The sequence below is a fragment of the Ictidomys tridecemlineatus genome, chromosome 3 (assembly GCF_052094955.1).
Source record: "Ictidomys tridecemlineatus isolate mIctTri1 chromosome 3, mIctTri1.hap1, whole genome shotgun sequence".
In the NCBI taxonomy this organism is placed as follows: domain Eukaryota; kingdom Metazoa; phylum Chordata; class Mammalia; order Rodentia; family Sciuridae; genus Ictidomys; species Ictidomys tridecemlineatus.
In genome coordinates, this window is record NC_135479.1 from 105,944,172 (window position 1) to 105,962,186 (window position 18,015).

The following is an 18,015-nucleotide window of genomic DNA, read 5'->3' on the forward strand; positions in this document are numbered from 1 at the left end:
TCTCGGCAGACACAACATCTTTGTTGGTATGTGGTGCTGAGGATCGAACCCGGAACGCACGCATGCCAGGCGAGTGCGCTACCGCTTGAGCCACATCCCCAGCCCAAGAATAGTATTTCTTAACTTGATTACATTCTTAATTACCTTCCAAAAGATTATGCTTCATGTGAGTCTAGTTTTGCTTTAAACAGATATGAATACATACCTGTATACATATCTATATAACAGATATGAATACATTTGTTATATGATAATAAATATTCTGTATTTCACTTGTCTCACCCAGCTATAATCAATGTGGAATAAATTTCAATAAAACACATACTCTTCTTTTGTCAAAGTGTTATCTTATTTCTTTTGTGCCATTTTCTTTCTGATCAGGATATAATTCATTTGTGAGCAAGTACCAGCGGTCAAGTTTAGACCCACTGTAAAACAAAACAAAACAAACCCTGAAGCATGGCTTCCACAATTTGAACTTAAAGTTAAAAAGGGTTTATGTTAGTCAATGATATACATTGCCTTATAGTATAATAGGCAATAGAATTCTCTAGACTACTGATTCAGCAGTAGTCTAATGAATAGAAATCGTCTCTCCCTGATTCAACCTACCCTTCCTACCTATACGATTGTTGTATTTCAAAGGAACCCATAGAAACTCTTCCCAGCCTCAGAAGGTACTCCTCCATCTTCCATACTCTGGCTGAGGCTAAGACCCTGGGAAACAAATTCAGGACCCCAACAGATAAAAGAAGATGTGAGGCAAGGTTGGGATAGTAGAAAAGGCTTTATTCAGAAGTAGCAGCAGCTCTCAGCTTCTAGCCCCACCCCCAATCCTTCCATAGGCTTTTTTTATATGCAGGCCAAACAAAGAAAGCACACTGCCAACATGTTACATAAGTGAGCTCACGCTCACTAGCAAATGTTTATGACCTTGGGAATATATCCTGAATCAGGGTGTTTATGACCTTGGCTATGTACTAAAAACATAGTCTGCTGGAATTCTTGGTAAGAAAGCCTAACTATAGCTATTTGGGGCCTGACCTATACTTGGTAAGTATATTCTCGGCGAATATTCTCCAGGAGTAGTCAGGAGCTGACCTGAGCTTCAAAGCAAATCTCCAAATAAGGAATTTAACTTATTAAAAAAAAAAAATCCAGAAAATGTAAGGCAAAATTTCAGATGTTTCAAATGTGGTTCTTGGTAAAGACTAGAAAGGATTAGAATGGGAAGATACTTATATCAAGATGATAGAATTGTAGGTTCCTTCTTTACTTCCATTATTATAGATATAGCTTTTGTGCAAAACAATAAATTAATATATTTTAGTTTACAGGCTATCAAATCTTCATTGAATTCATTAAGTAAAATTATACTTTCCTGAGGGTGTATACTAAACTATGACAAACATCTACCCTCAAGGAAATAATTCAGTAAATACAACTCCCATTGAGTTATACAGGATGCAACCTTAGGCCCACAGTTATGGTAAAAGGCACAGCTGGGGTACAGGATGAGGAGCTAGGGATGCTTTCATCCTCCCAGTCTTAACATTTATTTGTAGCCCCATTAAATCAGCTGGGTCACCATTTCCTTGTTTATAAACCTTTCTTCAGAATACTTATCTGCCCTGTTGGAACAAGGAGAAAATTTATTTCCTGCTTAAATAATAATTGTTTAACAATAATTTTAAAGTAACAAGTATAATTTATGATATAAAACCAAAATAGCTTATAGAGGAAAAGTAAAATAATTCCTTTGTTATAACACATTCATTTGTTATAACCACATTCCTTCCATCAAAATAAAAGCAATAGCAACAAATATGAAGTTCTGTATAAGCAGCAGTAAATAATATCAACAACTAAGTCTCATTAGTTCAACTCTAACCACTAAAACTTCAAAAAGCATACAATATCAAGAACTAAGAGACGTCTTCATTATATTCATTTCTTACATTATTAAGTGTGAAATTAAGTTATATTACTATATATGTAAATTACTATATCTATTACTATATATGTAAAAAGGAGATGAACATAGTTATATAAATTTCAATTTGGTTAGTTCTAATGAAGATCAGTATTCAAAGTGATTAATTAGCTTCCCAAAGAAAAGAACAATTTCTATTATGAAATTCCATTAAAAGTTGGAACAAATCCATAACATTTTAAATATTGGTACAACCATACCTATTAAAGCATGAATTATTCCTAGTGCTGTATTTCACAATGCAAAATCAGTATGGATATAATAAATTAAGGCTCCAGATTGAATTACTTTAAAACAAAGAGTTTAGCAAATTATTTAACAAGATGTTATTACCTTCATTATTAACAAAAATGGGCAAAAATCAAGAAAATAATTTTATAATAGTTAAATAATTTCTTACTTTTTATAATGGGAATTTTTATTTATGCTTCATTTCAGTTGAGACACTCAAAAATATCTTGTTTTTCTGACTTTGTACACTAAAACCATGTGACCTTTCTGACATTTTTTAAGAAACCACATGCACCTGGGGTTGTGTTAAATGTCAGGCCCTTATCTCTCTGTAAAACAAATTATCTAAATTCTTTCAACCTGTTGAAGGCATTTTAAACCACAGAAGAGGAGACAAAAATGTATTTCAGTTGTTTTAAGGAAATACCTGGTCAAACATGTTTTTCACATTCACACTATAAAAGTATCCCCTAACAGTTGTTTTTGTATGTTTTTAAGAAAGTATTTGAAACCAACTGTTCACTATTATAATGAAGCATTAGCTATCTTTGCCTTGAATGTAATGTAGGTCTGGAATGAGTGAATTTAAGTACAGTACTTAGAATAAAGTCTAGCACTAAATATGTACTGTTTACTGCTACTACTAGAAATGACTTTAAAATACAATAAGCAACCATTAGAGTTTATTATGCTCTTCTTCATGTTAGCAGGTTTTTTTAGCAAGCTCATTAAGAATTTAAACACCAAGAATTATTTTGCTTTTCTTCTATATCAGGGAACACGTACTAACCATATCAAATGGAAGTTATTTCAAAAACAGCAACTTTTTGGTTATGTATGTCACTGGGTCAGTATAAGAAAAAGCTTAAATAAAAGCATTTATTTAGTTAGTTTCTATCCTCAGTCATCTCTCCCTTAGGAGACTCAATTTCCTCTATAGCATCATTTTTCTTCCTTCACCTTTGCATAACTGACTTCCAAGTTAATATTTTAGCCTTCACTTTTGAGCTGTTAACACATTTCCACTTGCCCAAAGGCATCTCCATACTAGAATTTCAAATTCTACAATAATCAAAAACTATTATCCCTTGGCCAGGCACAGCAGCGCAAGCCTATAATCCCATTGGCTAAGAGGCTGAGACAGGAGGATCACAAGTTTAAAGCCAGCCTCAGCAAAAGTGAGGCGGGAAGCAACTCAGTGAGACCCTATCTCTAAATGAAATACAAAATAGGGCTGGGAATGTGGCTCAGTAATCGAGTGTCCCTGAGTTCAATATCCAGTACCAAAAAAAAAAAAAAAAAAAAACCTACATCCCTCCACACATATTCCCTAATTTTTTTCCTCTTTCTTAACTCTTTACTGCTTACAAGATATTAATCCCTTTCAGCCCCTCAGAACTGTTCACTTTTTTCAATTATTATTGCCATTACCTTCAAACTTTAAATAGCACTAGCACAGGACCTTTCAGAAACATCCTTACTAGCCACCTCCATTTAATACTCCACGTCCTCTTATTTACCCTACACATAACTGCTGAGGTAATATTCCTAAGTCACTGTCTTCCTACTTACATTTTTTTAAGGTTTTGTATTCTTACAGAATAAACTCCAAAACCCTACGGTTGTTGGAATCCTGGCCCCTCTGACAGTACTACACTCTAGTATTATCCTCAGATAGCCTATACCCTAGCCCTAAAGATCTACTCCCATTTACCTAACTTCTGTGCCTCTTGCTCTTCTGTCTCTATGCTTCTAGTCATGCTAGCTTCCTTCATAATTCTATTCCAAAACCAACAAACCCATTTCTTCATCCTTCAGAGTCCAGTAAAAAAAGATGCTGCAATATTTGCTAGAAAACCTTTCAAGGACCTTCTCTCCATACAAAGCATTATATCTGCCTCCCTGATCTCCAATGGCAATACATAGCAATGAGCATGCTCTACCTTATGTTATAGTTATTTATATTTCATCACTTTATTAGATTTATTATACATAGGTTCCTTGTTTCATTATCCCATTCCTTCATTTGAAAATAGGAGGAAATATCTTATTGGTTTATAGTACTGCTTTATCCCAATTTGAATTCATAATTAAAATATAGAGTATAACACACTGATCTAATTGCAATTATTCTTAACCTATGTATTTATTTTTTCTCTAATAAAAAGCAATAACTTTTCATACATACCAGTAATAATATTTTTATAAGTCAAATTTCCCCCCAAAAAATGGGATTAATAAGCTTTCTGTATTAAAAAACAAGGTTATTACTATGATTGTTTTCTAGGTGAATGTCCAGCCCCAATAATCAAAAAATGAAGGCAGGAATTAATTTCTATTCATCAAGAAAGAAGCATAATTAACATAGACATGAAGACAAAAATCATAAATATCTTCAACAATGTTTATGGAATTCCAAGTTTCACAATAATTTGTTATTTTGTATTTCTGTATCAAAAGTTTTTTCTCATATGTGGAAGACAGCAGGAAAGAAAGAAAAAAGGGGATATAATGAAAGTAGGAGAAACAATAGGGCAGAAGAAGAGGAAAAAGAGAAGGGAAGAGGGGAGAGTAAGAGGTGAAAATAGGGATTAATTTTGACCAAATTATGTTGTATGCATGTACAAATATATCGCAATGAAACCCACTATTCTGTATATTAAATGCACCAATAAATCAACTTTTTAAAAAACAACAAAAAGACTACAATGGCACAAAAAAAAATGCTGTGCAAAATGTTAAAAACAACAACAAAAAATGCAGTTTCTCTATTCACTAGAAAAGAATCCCTTACTTCACCTGCCTTACCTTCCTACCTGAGCCTTTAACATCTACTACCTCTAACTCTAATAGGAAAGTCAATCTAATTTTATTTTATTTAAATCATAACTAATATAAACCTTAAGTGAGAACAGTAAGATAAAAAATAGGACAAAAAAAGACGAACACTTTCAAAGTCATTTAATGCTAAAAAAATTATAGCTCTTTGGAATTTGAGAAAAAATACTATTTATTACATGATACAATAATAATAATTTTTTAAGACATAGTGTTTTAGTATATTGTCCAGACTGTTCATGAACTCCTGGATTCAAGTGATTCACTCGTCTCCATCTTTCTAGCAGCACTGTGCTTGGCTAAGAAACCCAATTTTTCAAATGGGAAAGGGTTTGACTGGGTATTCCCCCCCCAAAAAAAAAATATACAAAAAGGCTAATAAGCAAATAAAAAGATGCTCAATCTCACTAGTCATCAGGGAAATGCAAATCAAAACTACATTGATTTGCATAAATCCACACCCACCAGATTATAATTGAAAAGATAAATTGGTACATGCTTAGCATACACGAGGCCCTTTTTTCAATCACACACACACACAAAAAAAAAAAAAAAAAAAAAAAAAAAAACCAAGGCCCAGCACCATGCCTATAATCCCAGAAGCTTGGGAAGCTGAGAAAAGAGGATCATGAGTTCAAAGCCAGCCTCAGCAAAAGCAAGGTGCTAAGCAACTCAGTGAGATCCTGTCTCTAAATAAAAATATAAAATAGGGCTGGGCATGTGGCTTAATGGTCAAGGGCCCCTGAGTTTCATCCCTGGTACTCCCCCCTCAAAAAAAAAAAAAAAAAGAGAAAAGAAAGAAAAGAAACATGATAGCAGGCATTGACAAGGATATGGAGAAACTGGAACCTTCAATTATTGTGGTTGGATATGTAAAATGGTACATCTGCTTTAGAAAATAATTTGAGAGAGATTTCTATGTATGATGAAATGAAACTATCTCCAAGATAGGTCATGATTCCAGAAAAAAAAAAAAAGACAAAAAACAAGTATACCATAATAGTATGCAACCAGTTGTTTATAAAAGAAAAATATATAAATGCATATTTGCTACACAAAAAACTGGTGGGCAAGGAAAAGCTCAGTGGTAGAGTGTTTGCCTAGCATGTATGAGGCATTGGGTTCAATCCCTAGTACCTAAATCAAACAAATCAATAGGTAACACTAGTTGCCTATAGAAATATGATCTGGATATCTAGAAGACAGGGGCAATATGAGAGACATGGGTAATATTTAAAAGGACAAAAAGGATATAAAATAACACTACAAGAACTAAGCACATAATCCCAGCTACTCAGAAGACTGAAGTGAGAGGATGGGAAACTTCAGCCCAGCCTAGCCAACAGAGCAAGACCCTGACACAAAAAAAAACCAAAACAATGTTTATGTGTTATCTATTAAACAAATTAAGACAAAAATACAATGCTATACACTAAAAATAAAATTTTAAATCAATGTTATTGAAAGTCAGAGTTGCAAACTCAAAGCATTCAGATATTTATGTTGTGTGTTCTATCGTGTAATGCAAATGAATAAAGTAGGTAGGAGTATAGAAAAATAAGTAGGAAACCTTAAATATATAAAACTGAAGCAACTGCTACTAAACTCTGACTGTACTTATGTCAGATAGCAAGCCCAATATTACTGCCCATTTTTCAAAAAAAAACAGGAAATCTAGCCAGGTGCAGCAGTGCACACCTGTAATCCCAGCCAATTAGGAAGCTGAAACAGGAAGATCCCAAGTTCAAAGTCAGCCTCAGCAATTTAGCAAGGCCCTAAGCAACTTAGTGAGATCCTGTCTTAAAATAAAAAATAAAAAGGACTAAGACTGTGGCTCAATTGATTGAGTGCTCCTGAATTCAATCCTGGTACCAAAACAAAAAACAAAAACCAAAAAAAAAAAAACCAGGAAATTTAAATATGTATGTAAAATGTCCTCACTTTAATACTGGGTCTCCACCATGCCCAGTAAAATAGATTCATCCCACAGGTCCCTGTTTGTAACCTCCAATATTATAGAAAGCCCCTAATTTATGAACATGTGTCTCCGACTTATAAGTTTGAAAACTCTAAACACATTTTCCCCTAAGAGTAAAATAAGTAGTTTTTAGTAAATAATAGTTTTTAGTAAATAAGTAAAATAAGTAGCTGGTTTCCATTAGTCAAGGTAAACTACAGTACTGAACAAATAGTACTATTATCTTGACTTCTATGACTAACAATTTTTACATTAAAGAAATTATTCTATTTTGGACTTTGGAAAGTCTAAAGCGGTAGATCCAAGGGAATCAAATGAGGAAACGGCAAAATCAAAAGGAAAGAAAAGGAGCATGGGGGGGGGCTCCTTTTTATTCATTAGAAAAAAGCATAATTACCATAAACATGGAAACAATACCACAAGGATGCTTTCAGCACTATTTATAGATTTTAATATATACAATAATTTTAGTTTCTATTATTTCATTTTTATATCAAAATTTACAGTTTCTCTCTTCAATAGAGGCAGGAGTTCCTCATACCCACCTGCTTTGCCTTTTGACTTACACTTTTAGCATCTTACTCTCAGTAGTTCAGATTTATAATCATCCTCAAAACTTACCGAGGAAGTTTATTAAAAAAAAAAAAATTTTTAAAGACCGGGGCTGGGAATGAGCTCATGATCAAAGTGCCTGCCTACCGTGCATATAAGGCCCTGAGTTCAATCCCAAGCACCACAAAAAGAGTAATAATAATAAAAATAATCATAGACTTTTTCTGATTATGAAGGGAAAGAATCTTGGGAAAGAATTCAAATCTTTGATGGTGGAAACTGGGATAATATTTCAAAATTTCTCCAGAGATCTGTGTCATTTGTAGGCAACAAAAGTGATGAGAAGAAAGAAAGGAAGGAAGGAGACTGGATACATGCCCATAATCCCAGCAACTCAAGAGGCTGAGGCAGGAGAACAAGGTCAAGGCCAGTGACCATGTCTCCAGATAAAAAATGAAATGAGCTGGGGTATAACTCAGTGCTGAAGCACCCTGGCTTCAATCACCACTGTGGGAGAGAAGAAAGAGGAGCACCGGTGGGAAGGAAAAAAGGATGTCTCAGTGACAACAACAGCTGACACTACTGAAATTTCCTGCAATCCTTGTAAGGGGGCTGATTTCTAGAAGAATTCTGTCCATTGCTCATAAATCACTCATCACAAAGTAAGAATGCCACATAATTTATATAATTAGCTTTAGCAGAAAAATCTATACAGCTCAGGGGTAGAGCATGTACCTAGCAACGGACAAAGCCCTGAATCCAATCCCCAGCACTGAAAAAAAAAATTCAATAAAGAAGAAAGCAAATTGTCATGCCCACTAGAAGATTAAAGAAAGATTAATTTCCTAAAGGTAGATTTTTAAAAATATTTTTCTAGTTGTTGATGATCCTTTATTTATTTATTCATTCATTTGTGGTGCTGAGAATCGAACCCAGTGACTCACACATGCTAGGCAAGTGCTCTACCACTGAGCTACAATCCTAGTCCTCTAAAGGTACATTTTATCACTTCATTACTAAAGTAATAATAAACTGACTTTTTTAAACTGAAATTCACTCATGACTACTTCTAAGAACTCTACATTTTTTACCCATGGATAATATTCTACCTGGAAATTATTTAAGGCAAAGATGCAATCTCAGAAGAGAAATACTACTTAGTACTTCCAGTTACTTTGTTAACATTTAGTTAATGGATACCTAAAGAATCTCATTTTAACATTATCCTAAGAGTAAACACGATTTTTAAGATGAAATCTGGAAATTTTTGGAAGTCATTTATTGATGCTTCATACTATAACCTCATCATATAATTCTGAAGAATAAGCTACAAGTGTTTTGGCATTCTGTCTTTGAAGATCAGCTCACATCTGCTCTCAGGTTACCAGTAAAACTGCTTTACCGTCCTACATAAAATCTAATTAGGGGCTGGGGTTGTGACTCAGTGATAGCACATGTGAGGCCCTGGGTTCGATTCTCAGCACCACATATAAATAAATAAAATAAAGGTCCATTGACAATTATAAAAATATTAAAAGAAAACAAAATTTAAAAAAAACTAATTAGAAAAATCAATTTGTTACATAGAAAAAAAGTCACATGTGCTATAAATTCCAACAGAAATGACCATTGGATCAACTTACTGTCTCTTCTTTCCATTAATAAGGAACACAGAGATGCTCCTTTAAAAATAGTGAAGTTCACCAAGTTTCAGGTCATCAGAATATCTGTCCCCCTCTATTAGGATAGAAATTATATGCACAACATAATTTAGAAAAGGTGCTAATAATATGAATTTATTGGGACTTTTTAAGTAAGGTGATTCTTGTTTTTTGGTTTTGCTTTTTGTAGTTGCAGACACACAGAATGCCTTTATCTTATTGGTTTATTTTTATATAGTGCTGAGGATTGAACCCAGTGCCTCACCCACGCTAGACAAGCATTCTGCCACTGAGCTACAACCCCAATCCCAAGTGATACTTTTAATGTCTTCTAGGACTATGATTTACTCAACTAGACACCCACCCCTAATCAGTACAGAAAATGTACCAAAAGCTTCAGAATTACTTTACAAGAATATTTAGCCTATAATTGCCTTTATATAGATTCACTAACATAAGGAAAAATTCCATAAGTATTTCATGTATTTCTTGGCTTGAACAATATGGTTACCATGTCCACCAGGTATCATAGAAAATAAGGGGAAAAAATATAAATAGAAAGAAGAGAGTCTAGGTTTTGAATTTAACCAAAGTCAGCCTCAACCACTATACTGAATTGATTCTAAAGGAAAACATTAAGGCATTTATATTTTATAACTTTCAAAAATAAAATTATCAATTATAAAACATACCTTGCTGAGCTAAAGTTGATCTAAGCATCCCAGTCTTTGACCAAATTTTAATTTGTCCATCTTCTCCAACTGAAAATAAAGTAAACTATTAAATTTGCATATAAAGTCAACAGTATTGATATAATGCATATTTAAAATTTGGATATAACTTACTCTAAATGATAGAAAGAAAGCTTTAGAAATGGAAAAATTACTTTAAAACAATTTTGTCAAAATATCCTAACTGCCATGACTAAAATTGTATTTTTTTCCTTCAATTTAGAAGCCTTATTGTTATTCATATACTGCTCTCATTGTCAAAGTAATCACCATTTTAGAATTCTAAGAGAAAGCCAGGTGCAGAGGTACAGGCCTATAATCCTAGCAATTTGGTTTGGCTGAAACAGGAAGATTACAAATTCAAGACTGGTTTGAGCAACTTGGTGAGAGCCTGTCACAAAAATAAAATAAAAAGGGCTGGGGGTTGTATCTCAGAGCTGAAGTACCCCTGGGTTCAATCCCCAGTACCAACACACACACACACACACACACACACACACACACACACACCCCAACAAAAACAACAAGAGAAATACTGTTAGTGTAGTAAAAACTACTGCAATCAAATTCCAGTGAATTGGGGACTGAATGAAATGAAATGATGGACTATTCTGTTGAATAGCTTAGCTAAAAAGGAAAGAAAGAAGATGTGGTAGCAAGGTATGTTAGGGATTTTTGTACTTATTTTAATTTATTTTTTATTTTATTTTAGGCAGTGCTAGATAAGCATTCTAATTGAGCTATTGCCCCAGCCTGGAATTTATTGTCCTTCTTAATTTTTAAAATAAGTGACATCTAACCACCTTTATACCATGAAAAAGAAGCCATTGAAAAAGTAATTTAAGATACATGTGAGACCACTAATGAAATTTTAGAGTAATTTAGCAAGAGAAAGAAATAAAAGGAAAACAAATAGGAAGGAAAGAAATCAAAGTATTGCTTTTTATAGACGACATGATCCTATATTTTAGAAGATTTCAAATGCTCCACCAGAAGACTTCTAGAGCTGACAAACAAATTTGGCAAAGTAGAAAGATACTAAATCAGCATACAAATCCACTGAGAAAGAAATCAGGAAAACAATTCTATTTACAATAGCCTAAAAACAAAACAAACAAGCAAAATCCTGGAAATAAATCTAACCAAAGATATGAAAGACCTCTACAATGAAAATATAAAAACATAACATATAAAAAAAGAAATTAAAAAGACACTAGAGGATGGAAAGACTTTCCATGGTCATCAATAGGTAGAATTAATATTGTTAAAATGGCTATATTACTAAAAGCAATCAAATACTAATGACATTCTTCAAAGATCTACAAAAAAATTAATTTCTAAACTTCTTATGGAAGAACAAAAGACCCAGAATAGCAAAAAAAAAAAAAAAAAAAGGAACACTCATAATACCCTATTTCAAAATATATTACAGAGCTACAGTACCTAAAACAGCATGGCACTGACATAAAAACAGGTAGACCAGTAAAATAGAAGACAGACACAAACCCGAACAGATACAGTCATCTCATCCCTGACAAAGAAACAAAAAACATATGTTGGAGAACACAGTCTTTTTAACAGACAATGATGGAAAAACTGGATATCCACATGTAGAAAAATAAAACTAGATCCCTATCTCTCAACCTGCTCAAAAGTCAATGCAAAATGGATTAGAGAACTATGAATTAGACCAGAAATTGTTCAACTGCTAAAAGAAAATGTAGGATAAACAGTCTAACATATAGGCACAGGCCCTATCTTCCTCAATAGGACTACTAAAGTTCAGGAAACAATACAAAAATTAATAAATGGGGTGGCATTAAATTAAAGAGCCTCTACACAACAAAGGAAACAACAGAGTATAAAGACATAATGGGAGATCTTTGCCAGCTACTCCTCTGACAAAAGGATTAATATCCAAAATATATAAAGAACTCAAAAAAATACCAACAAAAACAACACAATCAATAAGTGGGCAAATGAACTAAACAGATATTTTTCAAAGGCACAGATGGCCAATAAATAAAAAAATGTTCAATATATGAAAAAATGTTGTCATCAGGGAAATGCAAATCAAAACTACACTGAGATTTCATTTCCAGTTAAAATGGCAATCCAACCATCAAGAATACAAAAAGCCAGTGTGTTGGCACACGCCTGTATTCCCAAGGGCTCATGAGGCTGAGCAAGAGGATTAAAAGAGTTTAAAGGCAACCTCAGCAAAAAGCGAAGTGCTAAGCAACTCAGTGAGACCCCGTCTCTAAATAAAACACAAAATAGGGGGCTGGGGTTCTGGCTCAGTAGTAGAATGTTTGCTTAGCACGTGTGAGGCCCTGGGTTCCATCCTCAGCACTACATAAAAATAAAGACAGTAGGTCCATCTACAACTAAAGATACATATTTAAAAAAAAAAAATACAAAACAGGGTAGGGGTTGTGGCTCAGTAGTTGAGTGCCCCACCAATCTCCAGTATCTACCCCCTCAAAAAAAGAAAATGAACAACAATAAATGCTAGAGAGATGGGAAATATGAATTCTGTTGGTGGAATTGTAAATTACTGTAACAGTGGTACACTTTATGCTTTGAATATAGCCTTGGCTGCTCTGCCAATGCAATTTATTTTTAAAATGGACATGTTTCTTTCTCTTCCTCACTCCCTGCTCCTCCCTAATCTCTCCCCCTCCCTAATCTCAGGGGAAACAGGGTTACCTTTCTTCCCAATCCTAAACAGAGTTATCTGACCTTGGGTACACATCCACCATAAGAACAAAGTAATCCAGACTTTGGGGCTGGTACTAGAAGATCTCAGAAATGACTATGTCCCAAATTAACAAGTGATTACAATTCCAACAAAGAACACAAGGAATGTAGGCTTTGAATCACCTCTTTACAAACTCCTTTCCCGCAGAATCACAGCTTTTGGGATAGGTGTCTGTTGTGTTTCTCCTTCATTAGTGTTAGACCAGGACTCAAGAAAAGACCACTGACTCCAATTAAAATCAAATTAAAGCAAGCTTATTATTTCGACCAGCCGGGCTGCCTCTCCCTCCCAAAACGGCGGGAACAAGACAGCCACCCCACCTTTCCCAGCCCAGCTTTATAGCCCAGAAAGTTACACAAAAGGGGGGTTACAGATAACAGAACTCTGACAAGCATCACACTAATGGTAGTTTATTTATTTATTTTTTTTTTGCTGGCCCCAACATCAGAATTTATGAGGACCATTAGAGCCTCAGAGAGGGTCGTTGTCTGGCCAGGGAAGGCCAATATTTATGAGTTATCACTAAAGTTTCAGAGAGGGCTGCTATCTGGTCAGAGAGCCAGGCATGGGTGAGTTCAAGGCACGGGCAGGCATTCCAAGCAGGTTCAGAATTTGCAGTAATTTATAGTAAAGCCGAAATTATCTTTTCATGGCTTTGTGGCAAGATGGCTCCCAATTTTAATAAAAGATCAGGTTGGGTCTATCAATTAGCAAAGCAATAAACCTTTTTTTTTTTTTTCCTCAAAACTGTGTCCTCATTATTGGATTGGCATCAGAGACAAGGACCAAGCTTTCCGCAATATAACTACTATGCAAATCAGCATGGAGTTTCCTCAAATGTCAGGAATGAAACTTTCATATGACCTAGCTATACCAGTCCTCAGTATTTATCCAAAAGAATTAAACTCAGCATCTATTACTGATACATATATATCTATGTTTACTGCTGGGCAATTCATAATAGCCCAGTGTGAACAAGATTAAACATCCATCAACAGATGAATGGATAAAGAAAATGTGGTATACATATATATACAATGGAGATTTATTCAGTAATTTAAAAAAAAGAATGAAGTCATTTGCAGGAAAATGGACAGAGCTGGAGATCATCATGTTAAGTGCAATAAACCAAACTCAGAAAGTGAAGGGTCCTATATTTTCTCTCATATGTTGAAGCTAGAGAGAAAAAAGGAAGAAAAAGGATCTCATGAAAATACAAGGGAGACTAGCAGCGTAAAAAAAAGCAGGGGAGGAAAAAGAGGAAGGTAAGGGAAGGAAGAAGGAAATAAAATTGACCAAATTATATGCATATATGAATATGTCACAATGGATCTGGTAACATGGTTTTTATTATACATCAATAAAATTATTATTTTTTAAAATACAGATTACAGAAGGGACAATTCACCGAGAAAGCCCTCTGACCAAAAGCCAGGTGATAGCTACGGTAGTTTTAAAACACATCCACAAATTCTCTATTATCCCATCCCCTTCAAAAGATAGAGCTTAATTCTCTCTCCTTCAGTGTGGGCTGTACTTAGCAATTTGCTTCTAATGAACTAGAATATGATGGCAATGATAGAGTATGATTTCTAAGAGTAAGTCACAAAAAAATATTGTGGATTCTATCTTGTTCTTTTTTTGGATCACTAGGACAAGCAGCTGCCATGTTATAAAAATACAGCCCTATGGAGATGCTTATGTGGCAAGGAAATTAGTCTCCTGCCAAAGCCAGAGAGGAACTAAGGCCTCTTCCCTTACCTATTGAGGCAGGTAAGTAAGTCACCTTGGAAATGGATCTTTCAGCCCTAGTCAAGCCTTGGTATGACTATAGTCTCATCCAACAACTTGAGTGAAACCTCATGAGAGACACTGAGCCATAAAGAGTCATCCACCTAAACTGCTCTCTAACCCACAGAAACTGTCAAATACTACACATTTATTATTAAAAGTCATGAATTATAATCCCAGAGACTCAGGAGGCTGTCAGGAGGATCGTGAGTTCAAAGTCAAACCTTAGCAAGTCAGTGAGGACCTAAGCAACTTAGCAAGACCCTTTCTCAAAATAAAATATAAAAAAGGATTGGGAATGTGGCTCAGTGTTTAAGCACTCTGGATTCAATCCCCAGTATCAAAAAAAAAAAAAAAAATCATGAACTACGCAGTAGTAGATAATTTTGTGAAGATGAGAGATGAGAATACTCTCATAAGGAAGATAAGGAAGAGATAAAAGGAAGATAAAAGTCAGTCAGAATATTTTGAATTTTGAAATTTTAAAGAATTACAACTTTTATCTCAAATTTGACTACTCTAAAACCTTTCTTTGAACTAAAAAAAAAAAACAAACAACTCAATAAATGGACAAAAGAACTGAATAGACACTTCACAAAAGAAATATGTTCAAAAAAATGTTCAACATCTCTAGCAATTAGAGAAATGCAAATTAAAACTACACTTAGATTCCACTCACTCCAGTCAGAATGGCAACAATCAAGAATACAAGTAACAAGACAAGGGGTATAGCTCAGTTGATAGAGTGCTTGCCTCATATGCTCAAGGCCCTGGGTTCAATCCCCAGCACCACCAAAAAAAAGAATACAAGTAAATGTTGCCAAGGATATGGGGGAAAGGGTACACTCATACATTGCTGGTGGGACTATAAATTGGTGCAATCACTCTGGAAAGCAGTATGGAGATTCCTCAGAAAACTTGGAATAGAACCACCATTTGACACACTCCTTAGTTTATACCCAATAGACTTAAAATCAGCTGTACTACAGTAACACAGCCACAACAATGTTTATAGCAGCTCAATTCACAATAGCTAAGCTATAAAACCAACCTAGTGCCCTTCAACAGATGAATGGATGAATAAAATATGATATATAAACACATTGGACTATTACTCAGCCATAAAAAAGAATGACTTTATGACATTTACTGGAAAATAAAATGGATTTGGAGACTATGATGTTAAGTAAAATAAGCCAATTCCCTGCCCCCCCCAAAAGGTTGAATGTTCTAATATGTGGAGGCTAATACAACAAAATGGAGGAGGGGAAGAATAGACGTTCACTGGATTAGACAAAGGGAAATGAAGGAAAGGCAGAGGAGAAAAGAATAGGAAATGATTCTGACATAACTTTCCTATGTGTATATATATATATGAATACACCACAGTGAATTTCTACATCATGTACAACCACAAGACTGGGATCCTAATTAGAATAAAATGTACTCTATGTTTGTATATAACTAAAAAGAACAAAAACTTTAAAAAATAATAATAATAAAATAAAGACTTCTTTGACAGAACTGTCTCTAAAAGAAAAGAAAACCAACAAGATGAGGAGCTCTGCATCCACTGCAGACTATATAAAGATGTTTGGCTCACATAGACTCCAAGGTGAGAGGCCTGCTGCAGGCCAGATAGCCAAGCTTGGGCCAAAGAGCTCTTCCTGGGCAGATCCAAGAATAACCTAGCAAAGGTGAACTTAATGATATCAATCTATTTGTGAGATCCATGGAAATGTTCTTCACTGAAGATGCCTTTGTCATCACCAACTCCTATTGTTGCCTGGGCCTTTCCAGCCAAGTAGAAGTGGCTGGAGCAGATCAGCTTGGAAGGGTTTATCACTTTGATCCTAGCAGCACATCTTGGCTATCCTTCATCTCAAGGTCAATTGACTATGGATTCCATCTAGTCCTTCTGGAGGAGGAATGAGGCCTGCTTACTTTCACTTAGGAAGTTCATTTTGAAAATGCCAGAGTGCCCATTCCAAATGTCCTTGGAGAAATTGCAATCAGTTCCAAGGGTATCTAGCTGCTCCTACAAGAGCCTCCAGCCCCAAAACTCAAACTGCTTTGTAGCAGGAGAGTACACTAGGACAAAACACCTGTGGGTACCTGGTATCAGTCTCATGCACCACTTAAATGCAGGATGAGGAAAAGATACTGCAGTGAGTAGGAAAATATCACCCTGTCAAGTTTCCTAAGGAGAGACACAATAAAATGACATTCTAATATAGCAACTGGGTCTAGAGAGTATAAATGGAGAAGAGGTACAAAGATGTTTAACATCCAAGTGTGGGATGGATGATTATTCTCGGCTTTCCTGTCAAATATATAAAAATGCATACATATATAATATTTTCCATTTTTAAGATTATTTTGAGTCAGGGTCTTTTTTAAGATGCAGAAGGTCTCACTATGATGCTGAGACTGGCTTCAAATTTGTAATCCTTCTGCCTCCGCCATGTGCCACCATACCTGGCTTATCATTCAACTTTTATAAGAAGGATGCTACAGGTAGAAGTGATGGCAAAGTTCAAGGTCAGCCTCAGCAATTTAACAAGATGCTATCTTAAAAGTAAAACATAAAAATGACTGGAGATACATCTCACTGGCAAAGCAACCCTAGGTTCAAACTCTAATAACAAAAGAACATTCTGCCATTTAAAATAACATGGATGAAGCTAGAGGACTTCGAGGTAAGTGAAATGATCCAGACACAGAAAGAAATATATTACATACACTATGTGTAGAATCTGGAAAAAAAAAAAAGTTGAATGTATAGAGAACAGAGGTTACTAGAAGACAACAATTAATAATACTGCATCATATACTAGAAATTCCAAAGAGTATAATTTTAAGTGCTCTTATTGAAGAATGAATAATTATGCAACACAATGGATTTTATTAACACATATCTACTATACATATTAATAAGATTTGGTGTGATATTTTCATGTATGCATACACATGTACTAATAATGTCCAACCACTCTTCTTCCACTCTTTTTTGGTACCGAGGATTGAACTCAGGGGCACTAGAACACTAAATCACATCCCCAGCCCTATTTTGTATTTTATTTAGAGACAGGCTTTTAATGTTGCTAAGGCTAGCTTTGAACTTGCAATCCTCCTGTTTCAGCCTCCCAAGCCACTGGGATTACAGATGTGTGACACTGTGCCCCGTTTCTTCTTCCACCCTTGATGCCCCAGAAGTCTTCTCAGCCAGAGCCAGTATTCTATTTTCACATAAATTTTATTTTATCCGACATATATAATAGACAGCATGTGATATTTTTCTTTTTGTGTCTTTCATCACTTAGTGTTGCATCATCCAGTTCCATCTATTTTTCTGAAAATTACAAACTCATTTTTGTTTATGTATTCACCATTGTGAATACATAACATACTTTCTGTTGCATATGTTAAATTACTTATCTACAACACTAATTTTTTTCTTTGTATGTATTGCTAAACAT

The 18,015-nt window shown here is 34.8% G+C and overlaps 1 protein-coding gene across 6 annotated transcripts in view; it reads right to left on the minus strand.

Moving 5' to 3' along the window:
* The window catches only part of Ift80 (intraflagellar transport 80), a 125,301-nt gene that overhangs the window by 81,843 nt on the left and 25,443 nt on the right, over positions 1-18,015 (minus strand). For all 6 annotated transcript variants that reach the window (XM_078043578.1, XM_078043580.1, XM_078043581.1 and 3 more), the window contains one exon: positions 9,946-10,014. In XM_078043578.1, coding sequence (XP_077899704.1) covers positions 9,946-10,014 — 69 coding nt within the window. The remainder of the gene's footprint in view (positions 1-9,945; positions 10,015-18,015) is intronic.